The 18080-nt window shown below is 35.9% G+C and overlaps 4 protein-coding genes across 4 annotated transcripts; 1 reads left to right on the plus strand and 3 right to left on the minus strand.

The window, feature by feature from the left end:
- Positions 1-5874: 5874 nt before the first annotated feature.
- On the minus strand, positions 5875-9879 carry LOC145212116 (uncharacterized). The gene is made up of 3 exons (XM_080080150.1): positions 7900-9879; positions 7378-7476; positions 5875-6032 (listed from the first exon to the last, which is right to left on the minus strand). The coding sequence occupies exons 1-3, from the start codon at positions 8152-8154 to the stop codon at positions 5943-5945; spliced, it is 444 nt and encodes a 147-aa protein (XP_079936276.1). The 5' UTR covers positions 8155-9879; the 3' UTR covers positions 5875-5942.
- A 69-nt stretch (positions 9880-9948) lies between these two features.
- Positions 9949-10896, minus strand: LOC145212115 (large ribosomal subunit protein mL49-like). The gene is made up of 4 exons (XM_080080148.1): positions 10754-10896; positions 10493-10691; positions 10197-10321; positions 9949-10119 (listed from the first exon to the last, which is right to left on the minus strand). The coding sequence occupies exons 1-4, from the start codon at positions 10844-10846 to the stop codon at positions 9973-9975; spliced, it is 564 nt and encodes a 187-aa protein (XP_079936274.1). The 5' UTR covers positions 10847-10896; the 3' UTR covers positions 9949-9972.
- Positions 10897-11792: 896 nt separating this feature from the next.
- LOC145212112 (coiled-coil domain-containing protein 157-like) lies at positions 11793-16256 on the plus strand. Its single transcript, XM_080080145.1, has 15 exons — positions 11793-12065; positions 12316-12461; positions 12518-12698; positions 12787-12889; positions 12952-13063; positions 13137-13241; positions 13331-13544; positions 13646-13787; positions 13849-14039; positions 14101-14277; positions 14356-14524; positions 14703-14896; positions 14977-15041; positions 15108-15243; positions 15625-16256. The coding sequence occupies exons 1-15, from the start codon at positions 11964-11966 to the stop codon at positions 15736-15738; spliced, it is 2151 nt and encodes a 716-aa protein (XP_079936271.1). The 5' UTR covers positions 11793-11963; the 3' UTR covers positions 15739-16256.
- LOC145212114 (2-oxoglutarate and iron-dependent oxygenase domain-containing protein 2-like) lies at positions 15245-17944 on the minus strand. Its single transcript, XM_080080147.1, has 5 exons — positions 17743-17944; positions 17503-17667; positions 16726-16947; positions 16405-16662; positions 15245-16119 (listed from the first exon to the last, which is right to left on the minus strand). The coding sequence occupies exons 1-5, from the start codon at positions 17872-17874 to the stop codon at positions 15844-15846; spliced, it is 1053 nt and encodes a 350-aa protein (XP_079936273.1). The 5' UTR covers positions 17875-17944; the 3' UTR covers positions 15245-15843.
- Positions 17945-18080: the final 136 nt, after the last annotated feature.

The following is an 18080-nucleotide window of genomic DNA, read 5'->3' on the forward strand; positions in this document are numbered from 1 at the left end:
ACTTTTTTTTTCATTAAAAAATTTTTTTTGTGGAAACACTAATGTATATCTATGCTGGAACTGCAGCTCCAGTTTCCTGACGTTTCGTGACGTTTCATGACGTTTTGCGGTTCTGCGCATGCGCACTTTGAAAAGCTACATGCTGGGCGAAATAGGAGCCAGGGTGCTGCGGCTCGCGCAGCTCCACCAATCACGTAGCGTGTGACCTGGGCACCCGGAAGTAGTTGTCTGTTCCGCGTTTATTGTGTGCCAAAGCAAATCACGTGTACCATCAGGTTCGACAATGAGTACAGTACGACAGTTATTCTTTTTTAATCATTTTTACAGTTTTTGATTGAAAGTTTAATCATGGCTTTTCAAGATTCTAATTCGGTGACTGTAAGTGAGCTTCAGCAACTTAAGATTTCGCAGTTATCAAATGCTGAAAAGGTAAATATAAAGAAAAAAGGGCGTCCAACGCCTGATATTCAACTTTGTCAGCCAGGAATGAGCCACAACAAGAAATATATACGCAGTTTTAATTCTGAATGGTATCAAAAGAAAAAATGGCTTTGTGGTTGTGAAGTTAAAAATGCACTGTTCTGTTTTCCATGTTTGCTGTTTGGAGGTGATGAAAAATACTGGACAAAAGATGGTTTTACAAATGTAGCCAAAATAGGTGAGAAAGCAGAAAAACATGAGAAGTCAAAGAAGCATGTGGACAATGATGTTTCACTTTCACTTTTGGGAACTGTAAATATTAAGGAAAAACTTAGTGAGGCGTATATAGACTTTCAATTATTGAACACAACAAAAAAGTGGAAAAAAATCGTGAAATTTTGTCCAAAATAATAGACTGCATTTTGTTCTGTGCAAACTTTAAAACTCCCTTACGTGGACATGATGAAAAAGATGAGTATTGATATAATGGACATGTACTGTTTGTCTAAACCAGGGCTTCCCAAACTGGGGGTCGCGACCCCGGAAGGGGTCGCTTAACAAACTTGAGGGGTCGCAGAGAGCTGTACCAATTTCTGCAAAAAGTAATCAATACACTGGCGCGGAGTACGGGGGTGTGAGGGTGCCGCACACCCCCGGCCTTTATCTTTGTATAACGTCAAAATCGCATCTTTGTTCAAGTTACGTCGGTTTTAAAACGTTTTCAGCCAAGCGCAAACGCGCTTGTACTGACGCTATTGATCGAACAGACGTCGGTTGAAACGCAACAATTGCAATTGTTTTAAAATACCCAGGCATTTTAATGCAGCATAAACATGATATATAGAGTTATAAGCGTTTAAGCACTGTTTGGCGCAATAACTTTCTCTGATAAAAAATATGCAATTGGCCGAACGGTCTGGCGCGCCTGACCCATATACAGACATAAAAAAAACCTGATCGGGATTCATCCCCGGGAGAGTCCTGGGTTCGAACCCCGTGACAAAAAAAAAAAAAAAAAAAAAAAAAATTCCGATTTTTAAGCAGTGTTAAATATCTGTTTTCAAAGCACTGCAACGGCCTAAACTTGGTTCAAGGTGAGCTCAGTTTAGGCGTCAACAATACACGATTTGAAACTTGTATTGCTTTTACTTTATTTTCCGCCCTAACAAATTACTTAAAACCTAAATTGTTGTGAAACTTGCCGACTCGGTAAATCGTCCTTTACGAACGTGCGTATGTTCTCGACGCACAGCAAACGTTCAAACCACACGAAGAAATTGTGACAAGTGCCCATTTGCAAAACAATCTGTCAGAAACTAAGGCTAAAGCACGTAAAAGTTATCGGTGTTTGAACGTGTAAAGTAGTAGACTCCGAGTACCGGTAGGTTGTTTTTAGTTTTCGCTCGAATTCGGCGTTTCAATAAATACAACAAAGGTTTTTTCGCATTGTCTATCATATTATCCGTGAAGGGTCGCGAAAAATTTAAAGAGATTAAAAGGGGTCGCGATCAAAAAAGTTTGGGAAGCCCTGGTCTAAACAGTAGCTGCTAAATTGCTTCACAGGAAGTGTTTCTTAAGAATGAACATTCTACAGACAAGATAGTAGTGACCACCAAGCACATCCTATTGTTGACAAAGAAATACTAGTTACTGAAATGAAAATGTTTCTGTAGATCTGATGTTCATGATTACTTTGAAAATAATCTAGATCAGTGGTCTTCAACCTTTTTTATAGGCGACCCCAATTTAAGGGAAAATGAAATCAGAATTTACATGCGACCCCATTTTTTTTCAACACTGAGAAAAATGTTTTAAGTAATGCTGAACCGAAAGAACAATTACACAAACTGTACATAATTACAAACAAATATGGCGATACAAAAGTATTACGAAAAAAGTTTTTAAGCCGTTTCATTTAATTTTAAGACATGAACCCAATTTTCGAAACACAAACTTGTCAAATTGTTCAACATTTAATTTGCACTGTTAGTGAGATGGTTGCGCCTGTATACTGTTCACAAGTTTTTGAAGCCACGGCTTGACTTTGCACAAGCTTAACCGCATGTCATGCTCCACTTCCAATCGATTACGATGTTTCGTTTTTAATACACTCATTGCACTAAATCCTGCTTCACACAGACACGTGGTTGAAAACGGGATTAGAAAAATTTGGCATAGTTGGGTACGTTGCATAAATAACTATTCACTCGTTCTGGTGTCACCTTAAATATTACAAACTTACAGTGTTGAGTCATAATACACGTTGTCGAAGCCCATTGTTACGCGATAAAGGCATTTTCTGTTTTTTCACTACCACTATTTAATTGCAACATGAGGTAGCAAGCTGTACCACAAAACAAGAGCAAAAGTTGCCATCTAAAAGAACATAATATTAGTTTCATTTTCTGTAATCAATTTTAAAATGCAATAAATTAAATTCGGCGACTTATTGCGACCCCAGAAAAAGTTTAGGCGACCCCACTTGGGGTCGCGACCCATAGGTTGACGACCACTGATCTAGATGATGTTTTGACAAGTGAAATTACTAGGATGAAAAATCCTTTTTGCTGTTTCCATGAGTCCTTCAAAGGCAAAACAGTTTGGATGCAAACCTTTGTTAGGAACACCATTATTTCCAAAAGACTTGCACTTGCAGTGCTAGTACTACTAAATAGAAAAACAGTTTCTCAGTTGTCATTTGGAATCAAGGAAGAAGCAATTATCATGCCCAAACTACAACTTTATGATTCATTTTGGTTGTAAAAAGGAAGCACAAGGTTTAATAATATGGTTTAAATTTAAGTGAAAGTGTTGTAAATTTTAAAGCTTGAAGGAGTTTTGCACTTAAAAAGCAATTATAAGCTATTTGCCAGCAAATAAAGCAGCAATTATAGCAGTTAAAAATCTGAAAGACAAATAATAGTCTGTACACAAAAATTCAAAAAAAGATGTTAAAATAAACAAGTTCTGACACAAATGTAAAGTGGTTGTTAAATTTGTCAGTTATGATACCAATAAACAGCTGTATGGCTAGTTTTTTGTGTGACAATTATAATCTGTGAAGTGTCATATAATATGTTGAAAACGCTGACTGTGACCGTAAGGTTACTTAAATGAAACATGACCATTTTTTTAAATGTTGTCGAACTGAAATACTTCGACCTTTTTCGAATCATTACTTTTTTTTCTATATTCTTGTTGTGTTTTACCGTATTTACAACCGCTTAGTTTCAAGTCTGTGTCACGTGTGTTTTTGTTCCACATTATTACTGCATGTTATGGTGTTTAGGCTAAACGGTTTAGCCGTCGCTGTGCAAGCAAACAAAATACACAAATGACATCGTCTGCTATTTACACTCGTGTACATTATTGCGTAACAAAAATTACGTCACAATGGAGTTTCTAATTAAGATTTGTATTACTTGTTTTTCTACACAAAACAATGGCTAGAAAACTATAAATGTAGGTTTTCTATATATTGCCAACTTATATATGTTCAATAAAGGCTAAAATTTTGAGCAGCACCCCCACAAATTTTAGGCACGAGCCGCCACTGTGCAGTAGTTCTCAAACTGTGCGTCGCGACGCCATGGTGCGTCGTTTTAATTTTCCAAGGGAGTCGCAGAATATTCGTTTCGTGGCTTTTTGTTGTTGTATCAATAAACACAACTTTACTAAAAAGTTTTCTCATTAACTTTTATTTGATGGTGTGTCGCAAATCCAAAAAACTTTTCCAGAGGCGTCGCAACAAAAAAAGTTTGAGAATCACTGGGCTAGTGTTTTAAAGGATATTGAAGTAAACCTACTTTTTCTTAGTTATTGTAACACAACGCCTTATTATATTTTTTCTTACAACATCTTAAGTTTTTCAACCATAAAAGGAAAGTCAATTTAAAAAAGTCCAGTGTTTATATGTTCACAACTTTTTTTGTGTCTTATACCAGGTTTAGTTGCGTATTAATTAGAGATGTACCGAATATTCGGTTTGCCGAATTTATTCGGCCGAATCGGCCGTTTTTTTAAAGATTCGGTTTCGGCCGAATATTTTGTTGCGATTCGGCCGAAACCGAATCTTTTACGAACACACATTTATAGCGTTAAACATGACTTTTCTGCTTTGTACCAACGAAAATCGCGTTAATTATCATATGTTTTACCACATTATCGTTTTTCCCACTCCAGACGAAAAATCCGTAATTCATTGGCAGGTTGGCAATCATGCTTGAAGCAATGTTAAAACCCACAGAACTAAAATAAGTACGAAACACAACCATTCTGCACTAATTGTCTGGTACATAAACTTATGTTTTCATGTCAAACGCGTTGAATGCGACTTCGCGTGACGTCATAAAAGATTCGGTTGATTCGGCCGAATTTATTCGGCAAAACTGCCGAATATTCGGTTTCGGCCGAATCGAAATTTCGCCGATTCGGTACATCACTAGTATTAATCACGTAGATCGACAAAACTATCTTGTGTTCAAATTTTAGGCCCTTACTGTAAACGAAATGTCGGGGTTGGTTTTCATTGACAATTCATCATTCCCCGGATTTGAGCCAGAGTCCAGTAATCCCTGTCTGAGCAAGATAACCAATTTTCCAATACCTAATTGGTAAGAAATCCTATTATATTTTGTGTATTACAAGAGTCTTGTCTTAGACAGACAACGGTGCTTGTGATTCAGCTTTCGGTGGATTCTCCACTGAGCCTGTGTAGCTCAGTTGGTAGAGCGCGAGTCTAGGAAAGACTCCTGTCGTAGGTTAAAATCCCACCGCAGGATAAAATTTTCTAGCCTACGTCTTGCCATGTGCCGGTGAATGCTTGGTGACCAGCTGATTCGGTATGACGCCTTTAATAGGCCTGGCGTACTATGATTTTCACTGAAAGGTTGCAGTTACTCTTAATAAAAAAAAAACATTTTTTCATCAACTATTCAGTCGCACTTAAGTCGAACATTGTCAAAACATTACAACTGTTAAACCAATTGGACGATAAAAGCCTTAGTTAAACAGACTTAACTGGTTTCAGGTGAAGGAATATATATTTCGCCCAAATGACATCATCAAACTTTTTATTTAGATATACAGGCAATTCATCGCCACAGCCGACACAAGTTTACATTAGATTGCGCTTTTTTCCAGAAATCTTTTATTTGTGATGGCTGGCCAAAATTAAAACCAATCAGTTTCACTACACGATATAAGTTACATTTGTACATCCACCTACACATTGCATTTGTTTTTTGTTTTAAATCATTTAGTTCACTTTATTCGCAGCACGACTGGTGAGACGTACATGGAAGTACAAGGCATACCATATGGTGTTTGGGGTTTATGGCAGAATATCCTGGCCTTGGGATGCATGTCTATTTTCTTTTTGTTCCTGTCCTATGTTCAGCTCCGACGGGTCAATAAGTTCAAATGAACAAACAGTTGTTAATGTACATACATGAATGCGATGTTCAGATTTATTGCATGCCAATTTTTCCGTGACTAAAATAAAGAACAAACAATACATAAATTTACTCAATATCATCCTCATTGTAACGATCATGAGATTGTCTTGAGTTGGGAGAGTGCTTTTTCCAATCTTGTGGGATATCTACGTATACCTGTAACATAGGATAATACAGTTTATGTTTCCATACCGAAAAAGAACCAACAAACTTGCAGAAAATCTGTGATATAATTACAAACTAAAGTGGCTTTGCTGTATATTGCAAACTTATGTGTTATATTTTCCCTCAAACGATTTCGAGTCCACATCGTTTGACCTACTAATATGATTGTTTTTGCAAGGTCCGACACACGTGTACATGCCAATTAGTAACGATATTATTATAATTTCATTATTTTTAGATTCAAAGGACAAGTTCCCTAACGTTTTAATTTTATAATTGTTATTTTTACATATATTTATAATTTAATGCTCCAAATTTCATGTCTAACTTTAACCTCAATATCGTTGTCCAGGGACTGTTTTAAAGCAGTGAAAACTTCTAGAAAACGCAAGTGGTATTACACACACCGAAAACGAAGAATCCGTGTTTAGGCAAAGGGAACAACAATTTGTTCTTAACCTAACTTTGTTACGCAAAACGTATTCTGCTGAACAGTAGTACAACAACCATTCAGTGGTACTCAGTCCTTTGTGTTTAACACTAACGTTTTGCCTGATTTATAGTAATGTTTCTCTTGTTTATTTGTCTCAAATAATAAAGCTACGTTGTGACAACAATCGTCCTTACTGTGTTTAGCGACACCTACAAGTTGACCCTCAGTGACCCCTCGTTGTGTGGCGGCTACGCTGACAATGACCGTTTAATGACTATTTATCGCGGCTCTAATTTTTGACATTTGTGTTAATCAACAACGTTTTGCCTGACATATACGAAAACGAATTATCGTTTCTAGAGTTCACATCACGTCTCAGGTACGAAACCGTCGACCAACTAGAAAATTCGCACGGTGAAGCAGAGACTTCCCGCTCTGCACCAAACCGCCACAAGTGTAAACCAGTGAATCACATCCTTGGGTCTTTTTTGCCATAGTCCCTGAACGTTTACATATTCAGGGCTGTAAAGATAACCACAGGGCCAATCAAGCTAAAATCTTAAATAACAAACAAGAAACACCCTACAAGCGACTGTTGAAAAATGAAAATTTCAGAACTTTAGGGGTCGTATTTCTGACCTTAAGCACTGATAAACCTAATGACAAATATTTCAGGGTTAAGGGGTGAATACCACCAAAGTTACCAAATTATTTGAAACACTTTACAAAGCACCAACTAGCAAATGATAAAACTCTTAGTTTGTGTACAAATGATAAAACTTCTAGTTTGTGTACTGTAGTTTGTGTCAAGAACAATGTCCCCTTCAGGAAAGAGGAACCACTAGAAGAATGCTTCAGACACTCACAAAATCTTGTATTTGAGACAAGCATTTAAAAACTCACCTGTTGATCACAAATGTTTTGTCTAAAGGCAACATTTTTTAAAGACTCTGGGTCAGTGAATTTAACTTCTGCACACTTGCATGGTAAACCAGTTGTATCCTACAAAACAAACATTCATAGACAGGTGCAGAATTTACTAACATTTTCAGCAAAAAAGGCAACTTTGACAATTGTGTCACATAAATTGTGTTCCACCTCAGACTTTGGTTAATCTTTATACAGCGATCAGGTAACAAAATCATACAAATAGGAGCAACTTAACAAGCATTTTTGTAGAAAAACTGAATTTTGTTGATTTTATCAAATAGTTTGTGCATAGGAATATAAAATATTAATATACACACAAGCAGAACAATGTAAGAAACAATTTATTACAAAAACAAAGCATAATAAAACAAAAGAAATTTAATCAAAGCCCAAAAAATTGTTATTTGTTTATGTTTAAAAGGTAACAATTTAAAACAATCAACAAATAATTTACAACTGATTATAAAATAAAATAGATCACTTAATATCACTTACGTAAGGAAATCTTATGTACTCAATGCTTCCATAATGTGAAAAGTGGGATTCAACATCTTCCTTTGCTGCTTTAAATGGTAGTTGAGAAACAATAAGAGAATCTTTATGGGCAGACTTTTTCAATTTTTGTACATAACGGTATTCCTGCTTAGTTCGAGATTGAGCAAATTTTTGGTAATAGGAACAAACAGGCACAGTAACATTGGCATATAACTGTGGTCTCAATAATAGAGTTAACTTTGGAAACAAGGCCATGTTTATTAACTATTGTATCCTGCAATTTAGAAAGATTAATTTTATCCAAACACTCCGGTAAGTTTTAACAAATTTTAATAACAACACAGGATTTGCTTTAAAGAGTGGGTACTGGTAGCTCCATAATGAAAAAATGCATCAGACAGGTAAAGTTGAAGAGGTTGCTTCGTAAGGTTCTGTTTTAAAACTATCAGCCTTTAATCTTCTTTCTCTGACCTTACAATTCCCCCTAAAATACTCATTGTTGTCGAAGCTTTTTGCAATTCCATGGCTTATCCAGTATCTAGTGGAGACCGAAGTCTACATGAAAACAAACTTTTGATGGAAACTGCACATGTGCACACACTGCCTTTTTTATAAAATTGGTTCCACTTGAATAAGTCCATTGACTTAATTTTTTTTATGTGAGATTTTTGTTGGCTTTTAACTAAGATTTTGTTGGTTAATAGCAACTAAACAACTCAAGATATTGAACAACAAACTCTGCACATGCGTAGACACAAAAGCAAAACGTGCCCGTTAGGAAACGATATTGCAGCTTCGAATCGAAACTCACTGAAACATTTTTGCTGTTTATCACTTTATGTCGCCACATACTATCATATTTAACCAGGGGCCAAAACCGTATTTGAATGCAGGGTGTCAGTTTACGAATATCGAATTGTGACTTACCCTGTCATTGTTAATGACGTCTTGTACTAGCTGTTTTACAGTTGAGAAAAGGCGGATTTGCACACGCTGTCTGACTACAGGCAAAGGACCTTGACTCGGTTCCAAACATGACAGTTTTAATGCTCAGTGCTTGGTCGAGTAGTTGCACAAACTGACCCGTGCATCAAATTTGCATATTCATGCTCCGCTAACATACGAAACGTATTCGAAAGGGTATCCAACAACAAAAATGTTTGTTTTTTAATGCGTGGAAAAACGTGTACCGTACTTTTGGGATTGTGCAACTCAATACACCGCTGGTGACTGAAAGGAGTTCAAAAGGACATTGGAAAGGTAAAAAAACTACAGTGGAATTGGGAATGTTAGTGACGTCAGAATGCACCGAGCGGGCTCTGCGCAATGAGCTTTAACGTGAGATGCTCGGAGTTCGACCAAACTAAACATTTGCTTTTGGCTCATCCCTAAAACTTACTATTTTTAACACTCGTGCTTTGCGAGATAAATTTTCACAGGCGCATCTAAACAGAGCGACTATCAATACGTATCCGGGCGTTGCCCAAACATCGCAAAAAATGACAAAGAACCAACAGATTGAAAGTGTATGGCAGGGGTGGGCAACCTTTGTTACTGTAGGGCCAATTATGAATGTCAAAATTTGATCGCGGGCCGCACATGTGTATAACACAAAGTGATTTTGCTTGGTTTCTTACCAAATATGCTTAACTACAAGTATAATTCGTATTTGATCCTAGCCACATTTTGCCAGGTCGCAGAAAACTACCATCAGGCGCATTAATCAGCTAAAAGACATGAAATAATTGGACTCGTTTGCCAGTACTTTTGAAATCCAAGCGTCTCTGCAGGCCGCACAACCTTTAATGAAGGGCCGCAGGTTGCCCACCCCTGGTGTATGGTATATTCAATAATGCTACCCATGTCAGTGCCGGATTAAGGGTCTGCTGGCCTGTAGGCACATTTTATAAGTTAAATCATTAATCCGGCACTGACCCATGTGCAAACTTTGTTTTCCCATGATTGCTAACCATCTTTTATTTTAGTGGTTTTACCATCCCACATCCCTTACTACAGACAACGAAGCAAAGAAAACAAAAACTAAGCAAGTCTCAGTTCGATTTAAGCATTTATTCAAAATCCCTGCAACAAAAGAAATTTAACAACTTGGTCTTGAAACTTTCCCTTAACAGTTATCCTTTGATTTACTTCATGAACAGTAGTTGCTAAATCATATTTAAGTTCTGGTTCCAAAAATCTGGCAAGGTCTTTGTTTAATGCCTGTGAAAAAAATCCAATCAAACAAACACTTTTCGTAGTTTGATATGTGAAAGAATGAGTTGAGATTACCAACATACCCATATATCACCCTCAATTTTTGTTATGTGTGTAAATGCTCCACCTCCAACTTTTGTTTCAACAGTTACAGAGAACTCATGGTACTTATTTCTTCGTACAAAGTAGGGAAGATCTGGAGGTGGATCTGCATTGCAACATCATGTTACAAAGAAGTATATATATTGTAAACTTTATTACAACCTCAAACAAGATCTAATCAAAATTGTTACAACAAAATCATCACTTTAATTTGATTGGACATGCCCCACTCAACAAATCTGGGTCATATTGGCAGAACCAAGTCTTAACTTTTTACCTAATGGTGGTGACCAGCCAGATGGTGTGGGGTATTCTGCATGTTTTGGTGGATCTGGTATTTTGGATGGTGGAAGCAGACGCTTTACCCATTTGAAATCTTCTTTTGATACTGTGTACCCAGTTTCACATGATGGATTATTTTCGTTTGCTTGGGTGGAGTACGACTGCAGTCCACTTCTTGCATTTTTTACTTTTCCCTGCAAAACAAATTGTAAACAGTAACTACATTTAAAGAGCAAACTTGTAAAAGTATACTTACATGAATTGTTATTTGGGGACCATTTAATGAGACAAGCAACACACGGCAAGTCGGACATACTTTGTTCCAATAGATGCACTTTCTTAGAGCCATTATGTTACCCTGTAAAATCACCAAAAATATATGAGATGAGATAACCAACTAAAACTGAAACATGACATAATCTGTTTACATTTAAATGACATATTCACATTCAAAATTAAATGAAATGAGTGGAGAAATTTAGGTTTTACAATCTTTATGTGCTCTTAGATTAAAACAAACACACTAAAAAAACTTGGTAAAGCCATTCTCTGAATTTCTCTCTCTCTGTAGCAAGTAGCAAACTTTTTGATCCAGGCCAGGACTGTAACGCATGACTGATTTTAAATCGACAAGGTTTTTAGTTTATTTCAGAATGTGTTTTGCCAAGTACACTTATGCAATTGAATTACAAAAAGACTGTTGTGATGATCTGCATAAATTGTTCATTATTTAGAATATTATTAAACAATAAAATAAACTTAAAATTTTGTCAACGTTTGTCGACACAAATAATATCAGGAATTTTGTCTGCATTAAATGAGGTAATCCTGTCGTTTTTTTTAAGGACAAATGTTTCTTTTATTAGAAGGAAGTGAAAAATCCAAAATTGTTTTCATCAGATCAGAACCAATCTTTCTTTAGAACCCTACTGGTTTGGATAATTTGTTCCATAGTATAAAGAAAAAAATGAATTGTCGTTAGGAACAGTACGCTGAAACTGAAACAAAAAAGTAATACTGAGTCTGTGATTTTAAATTTTGGGTTCTTTTTAACTATAAGTTGATTAATAAAAGTCAACGGTGTTGAACGTTTATTACAAACATTATTGTTAAGCTTTTGTACAGTATTAACAATGATTTCAAAAAACCTCTGTAGTTTGGTAAACATATGTTGTTTGGTAAAGTGAACATTGCAAAATTATTAAAATGCAGTACTTAGTTCAATGTAAACCGCATGTATGCAGCAGAAAATAGGTTATGCCTACAAGTAAAACTTCATACGAATTGTATGTAATTACACATGGCGCATGGCGGTCAAAAAGATTAGTATGACATTAAAAAATGTATGCTGTCCTCAATGTTAGCTGTAAAAACAGTGGGGTAAAAAACTTGATAAGGCTCGGTTTACAATTGAACAAATATAGTATGTTGTTTTACAAATTGTGTTGATAGCAATGTAATTCAGAATGGCACACCTTCTTGGAAGTAAATTCTGTTTGGAAAGTTTACGCCATGATGTGAAAGATGTTGAGGAAATTGTCACAGAAATTGCATCAAGAGTGGGAGTGGTTAGTATTTACCAGATTCATTCAGTATTTTTACCCCCAGACACATTCACTCAGTGGTGGGATTCAGTCGGTTCACACCGGTTCTGTAGAACCGTCTCACGAAATTTTATGAGATCAGCGAACCAGTTAGCATTACTGGTTAATGTCAATAGACTTTTTGTAACAGAACCAGCTAAAAAATATGTCTTTTATAATAGAACTGACTGACAAAAAAGTGTGAATCTCACTACTGCATTCACTGCTTTCTCAGGTCAAGGCACAATCATGGAAGTTTCCAGATAAACTTTCTTCGGATGTTGACATAGAAATATTGCTGGATGATTGCGGGTTCAGTGATAATGATGAGGAGGACAACCAAGTTGCCCATGTTATGTTGTATGATCTTCTGATTGACAGGTGATACAAGAGTTGTTTTTGAAATTATTTTTTAAATATAACTCTGAATATTGCAGGTTGCTGTATACACTTCAAAGCTTCACAAGATACAATGAACTTCTTCTGTCTCCTGAGGCTGTTTCACCAGGCAAACACACTTCCAGGTCATCATCCTCAATGTCAGCAGGTTTAACTACCAAGAGATGTTGGAATAGAATGACACAATTGGCTTCTGTCATGCAACAGCTGGCACAGGAGGTTATTTGAAGAACAAATAGTTTGAAAAGATATGAGCCGTATGTAATGATACACTGCTGGGCTAAACTTTATTTTACTGTTACCCTAGGTTGAAAGAAAGTCTGTAAAGCCTAAGCCTATCAATGAGCTTGTTGGCCTTCCAACCAAAGGACACAACAGCTCTGAATCTGTTACTTTTCGTTCTGATAGTGGTAAGTAATGTTTGTGTAGTGCTTTATTCTTTATTAGACAATCAATAAAAAATGTCCTTTAGCTCAGCAAATATCTCATGAAATTGCTCACCGAAATACACAGACTGCAGAAACTCTATACACTTCTTGTGAAATTTGCTCAAGGACACAAGCAAGTCTGCATGAAGTTGGAAAGTAAGAGGGACTTTTAAGTTCAAGATACCAAGTAAAAGCACCAAATAAATACAAATTGTGATATATTTGCCAGGTCCATTGTGAAACTGTGTAAGTCACAAGGTTTACCAACAGCTTTGGAAGATTACATCTCAAAACAATCAGATTCCTCATTGATGTCAATTGCTGAAATAACCAGGTTTGCTGCTGCACAATTATTCATAAAGTTTAAAACTAGATTGTGGGGTCTTTCTTTATTTACAGTTTTTCTGATATTTTTATGCATAGGTGGAAAAATCTTCAAACCAAAGATTTGTCAAGAATTGATCGACATCTGGAAAGTCTTGTTAAACAAATAAAGCCACTGAAAGAGCAATTATCTGAAGTAGAAAAGCAGAAATCCAGTTCTGATGCTGAAGTTCAGCGCCTGAACACTCTTTCAAAATACAGAGAAAAGGAATTTAGTGAACAGCAAAACCGGAGAGAATTAAAGCTAAATGAGGTTTGTGCTGGATAAGGCAGCCATAGATCTCATTTAGAATAATATTTAATTTTTAATAAAGCAGTGTAACATCATCTCTTTAAACCGTACAATGCCTTTAGACTGTTAAGTCACTGCAAAAACAAGTTGAAGATATTACCAACAAAAATGTGCAACTTACTGAATATTCTTCTGCACTTCAAGAACAGTTATCAGAGTTTAAGGATGAACTCTTAAAAAATCATCGTCAATGTATCCATTTAGGTACAAAAACCTTGTGTATACAGTAAAATAATTTTGCTAAAACCATGTTTTGGTGGTACAGAAAATGAAAGTGCAAAGTTAAAGGAAGAAGCAAAAGAAAATCAGAAATTTAAGATGGACTCTTTAAGGCTCCAAGCAGAAACAGCTGAATTACACCAAACTGTAAAAAAGTTGGAGGAGAGGCTAAAACTCTCATATGATCATCTGGAAAAGGAAGTTTCAAAAAGTACTACTTTGTCAAGTCATGAACAGGTATTTTAAAATATTCTGTTTAAATTTAAAGGGTTAAAATAATATAGCTTTACTATTTTAGGCTATGCAAGAAAAGCAAAATGGCTTATTAAAGCGCTTGGATGAGTTAGATGAAGAATGTGAGGATTTGAGGGAGCGACTATGTATGGCTGAAGAGGAAAAGGACCAAATGGAAGAATCTGTAACTTGTGATGTGCAAAGAAATAAATCACTACAGGAAAAACTAAATTCAAAAGAAGTAAGTCTTTTGTTTCCAAATCAATTGCTTGAAAACTAATAACTCTTTTAAACAACTTTCAATAATTCCTTGTTTTAGGAACTAGCAACAATTCTGCAGCAGGACAAAGAAACCCTTGAGAGACGGGGTGAAGATTTAGCTGCACAGGTAGATGATTTACAAGCTCAAGTGGAAGAATACGTTGAACGTGAACGTTTGCTAGTTGCCTATCCAGACCTTCACAAGAATGAAGTGAGACTACCTGACAGTAAGTCCATGTTAAATTTTGATTTTTTCCTTGTGACTAAGTTAATATTACAAGCTAGAAAATCTTAACACCTGAAAGCTGACCTTTACAAGAATAGTACTATGTGTAATATACATCTTATGTGAGCCATATGAAGATTTATGTGTAAAAGCTAGAAATAATGCCACATTCTTTTTAGGTTCTGGTGATGTATTTACTGACATGCAGAGGCAGATTGAAGCTAACAATTTGAGAATAGCCCTCCTGGAAAAAGAAAATCGTTCACTCATGAAAACACTTTCTAATGTATCACAGTCCAGTCACGGTGGCAGTGAAAATTCTTATGGTTCTAATGAAAGTGAAGAGCTTTATCACAATGAAAACAAAATTCAGGTAGGCAGAAGTATTGCATGTTTTTTTTTACATTTATTAACAAAAAAAAACTCTTATGGAATGCAACTATGAATTTGCAGCCCATACAATTGTGGAGAAAGAGTAAAGAAGAAGATAACGTATCCTATGCAAGTAGCATGATAAGGTACAATAAAATATAACCCATACCATCAAACTTTGTGAAAAATATATTTCTCCTGTATGTTAACAGTGCAAAAGGTTTTCCCAAGAAAATCAGCTCAAAATCTGAGAGAGGAAAACATTCACAATCTGAGAGTTTCCTTTCTGACAAATCACACCGAAGCAATGTCATTGAGGCATACCGAAATATCAAGCAACAGCAAAAGGTGATTGCCAGACTCAGTTTTTATTTTGTAAAATATATTTTTGCACTTTCACACATTTGGGCCTTTCATTTTTAATAAAGTAACAAGTAATAAACATAACATGCGAGAAAGCTCAACTCAAAAGGGTTATCTATACCTAGCCTAGAGTATAATGTTATTTTTTCATAACAAATCCTCACTCTTATCTGAATAGCTCCAACTGTTAGAATTTCTTAAATTCACAAAATCATATTTTTAGCATTATGTATAGTTTAGCATGCTGTGTGTGTTAAGTACCACAGACATTCTTGTTCCAATCATTTTTTGTAGACTTGATAATTGCAAGAGTTCAGTACAAATGCATCCAATCTATAAAATATTTGCTTGATTGTTACAACACAGGACCCTCAAGTCAGATCATCTTTCCACATCGGACCAGGCAAACAGCGTAGCAAGACTCCCACAACATCAACGCCAAACTCTGGGCGAAGTGCGCTACTTAAACCATGGACTTAATGCAAAGCAGAGTCATGCATATTACATGAAAAGATAATGTAAAGCCAAGTGCAACACAGCAAAATACTAAAAATGCCAGTAGAAGGAAAGCTGCATATGGAATCCTTAAGATAATTGACATGAACTTTCTTGGGACCTATTTATTTCTGGCTTAGTAAAGCCATCACCCCATTTGGGTTGGGAAACAAGTTCGGGTGTTGTCCCACACATAGGACACAGCTTGTTTCTCAAAGACGAAGATCTTAGCCACACAATCAGATTATGTCGCTCTGAATCTTCACCCGATATCTCCATAGCACCATGTCTATGTTGGCCTCGATGTAAAATACCGTAGCCCACCTTATGTTTCACTTCAGTGGTGTGCAGCAAGTTATTGTGTTCCTGACAAGTATAATAAAAAAGAGGTTACTGTTAATTATTTAAAACAAAATACGGGCTCACCAAAGGATGCACTCTTAAAATATATTGACATGTTGTTTGTCATGTATTCCTTTTGAATAAAAGTCACCTATTCTGTATGATTTGGCTGTTTTGGGTTTCAAACTTGGTATGTCACCAGGGTTTGTAACAATATATCAATGTATCCCACTTTTACCATGTGAAGGTTTAAATGTAAAATCTCCTGTAGGAGTTACTAAGTACAACCATTGCTTTGCTATTTAGTACCGTTTTCATGTTTCCAAAATATAAACTTCCATCTTCAAAAGACTTTCCAAGGCAAATGTTTATGGTCACTTCAGCATTATCAAAGTGGTAAGATAGGTCTAAGTCTTCACCATGCTTGTACTTTACTGTAAATGCTTTATGGGAGTCCAAACCATCTCCAACCCATTCAGGTAGCAATAGTCTAGCAATTGGGTAAATGTAGTTGACCCTAAAATCATTGAGGAATCCTGAATCAAATCCAAGCTCATTTAACAAAATCTAAAAAAATACATGTTTAGTAGATAGAAAAAATACATTACTCAGCCAAATTGTGTTCTTTACCCCATAGTTGTTCATTGTATTGGGTCGACCTTTGGGAGCATCACTGGATTCAAAGTTACACATTTCATCTATGAATTCATTACAAAACTGATTTGTGAATACAGGAAATCTCCAAACTTTTTCAGCACAAGTTTCAGTCATACAAGCAATACTGTTTGCTGTAGCCTGTGTCGACTTGGCAACAGCAACCATTTCTAAAAGTTTTGGATGAAGAAATTCTCTCTGCAAAAAAACATACTACCGATATTGAAACCTAGTTTTACTGACCCTACAAAATCTAAATTTGAAAAAAAAACAGATCATTGACTATTGTTGAGACTTACCTGGTTATAAGTTGTGAACATATTTCCTGTCATCACAGAAAATAAACAAGGTTGTTAATTTTTTGTAGTTTTGTCAAACAGAAAAAGGGTACAGAATTGAAGATGCACCAGTCTGCAGAACATGGCAGTTCTCGACGAGATCTCGCGCGTGCAGGACCTACATGTCCCGCGTGCGCGCGTGCACGACCCGTAAGTTCGCGTGCAATACCCATTTTAGCAGGCACAAAGCAAGTAAAAGAGGTCAAGACAGGCGAATTAAATGTCTTTGGTGCAAAATTTTAGCGTGCAAACCGCAAAACTTGGCGTGCAAAAATTTTTTTCCAAAAAAAAAAATCGCGCGTGCAGCTGCCACACTCTGCAGACTGGAAGATGCATATTTGAATCACAGTAACAAACATTTCAAAGTTGTTTTTGGCATAGGAACATTAAACATACTTTTAACTTGGTTTATTACCTTCAAAGCAAACAAATGTGGATGTTTTCGTGTATAGCATGTGGAGATTATTGCAGCTCTTTCTACACTAGTTTCACTAAGATGTTTTCTCCGACTTAGTTCATCCTTAAGGTCTGACACAATACTTTTCAGTTCCTTCTCTGCAGCACCTTTTCTTCTTAATTCCTAAATTTTACAAACATAAAATGATAATCAAGAAGTTACTTTTGCAACAAACATACATAACAATCCGCAACTTACCAAAACAACTTTCTCGTCAAGGTTACCGTTGAAATCAATGTGCATGTTGTACTTTGCAATAAAATAGTTTTTTGTAAATATACAAGCACATACAAATGCCCCACTTCCTGTATTATTTTCGGTTAAACTCATAATGTGTATTTTGTATGATGTATATGTTATATTGCAACTCGCAAGCTGAAACAACAACAAACAAGAGATGCAATTTATTAGGGGAACACCCCTTGTAGGAAACATTGCATTTTTAATAATGTGCATATGTATTAAAGCCGAGATTTAAGCAAATAAATACTGTTACGTATTTTTGAAAAAGTGTTTGAATTATAATATAATTAAAT

The sequence above is a fragment of the Phallusia mammillata genome, chromosome 2, assembly GCF_965637545.1.
Source record: "Phallusia mammillata chromosome 2, kaPhaMamm4.hap1.1, whole genome shotgun sequence".
Taxonomy (NCBI): Eukaryota; Metazoa; Chordata; class Ascidiacea; order Phlebobranchia; family Ascidiidae; genus Phallusia; species Phallusia mammillata.

What these genes read in the sequence shown, in the direction of transcription:
- LOC145212112 (XM_080080145.1), top strand. Translation starts at nt 11,964, where the DNA reads ATGGCACACCTTCTTGGAAGTAAATTCTGTTTGGAAAGTTTACGCCAT. An exon ending in GAGAATTAAAGCTAAATGAG is followed by an intron (nt 13,545 to 13,645) that starts GTTTGTGCTGGA and finishes CAATGCCTTTAG; the next exon opens with ACTGTTAAGTCACTGCAAAA. An exon ending in TATGCAAGTAGCATGATAAG is followed by an intron (nt 15,042 to 15,107) that starts GTACAATAAAAT and finishes GTATGTTAACAG; the next exon opens with TGCAAAAGGTTTTCCCAAGA.
- LOC145212116 (XM_080080150.1), bottom strand. Translation starts at nt 8,154, where the DNA reads ATGGCCTTGTTTCCAAAGTTAACTCTATTATTGAGACCACAGTTATAT. An exon ending in AGTACATAAGATTTCCTTAC is followed by an intron (nt 7,477 to 7,899) that starts GTAAGTGATATT and finishes TTTGTTTTGTAG; the next exon opens with GATACAACTGGTTTACCATG. An exon ending in AAAACATTTGTGATCAACAG is followed by an intron (nt 6,033 to 7,377) that starts GTGAGTTTTTAA and finishes CCTATGTTACAG; the next exon opens with GTATACGTAGATATCCCACA.
- LOC145212114 (XM_080080147.1), bottom strand. Translation starts at nt 17,874, where the DNA reads ATGAGTTTAACCGAAAATAATACAGGAAGTGGGGCATTTGTATGTGCT. An exon ending in TTGACGAGAAAGTTGTTTTG is followed by an intron (nt 17,668 to 17,742) that starts GTAAGTTGCGGA and finishes TGTAAAATTTAG; the next exon opens with GAATTAAGAAGAAAAGGTGC. An exon ending in ATACAATGAACAACTATGGG is followed by an intron (nt 16,663 to 16,725) that starts GTAAAGAACACA and finishes GTATTTTTTTAG; the next exon opens with ATTTTGTTAAATGAGCTTGG.
- LOC145212115 (XM_080080148.1), bottom strand. Translation starts at nt 10,846, where the DNA reads ATGGCTCTAAGAAAGTGCATCTATTGGAACAAAGTATGTCCGACTTGC. An exon ending in GTCCCCAAATAACAATTCAT is followed by an intron (nt 10,692 to 10,753) that starts GTAAGTATACTT and finishes TTTGTTTTGCAG; the next exon opens with GGAAAAGTAAAAAATGCAAG. An exon ending in AAATTGAGGGTGATATATGG is followed by an intron (nt 10,120 to 10,196) that starts GTATGTTGGTAA and finishes TTTTTTTCACAG; the next exon opens with GCATTAAACAAAGACCTTGC.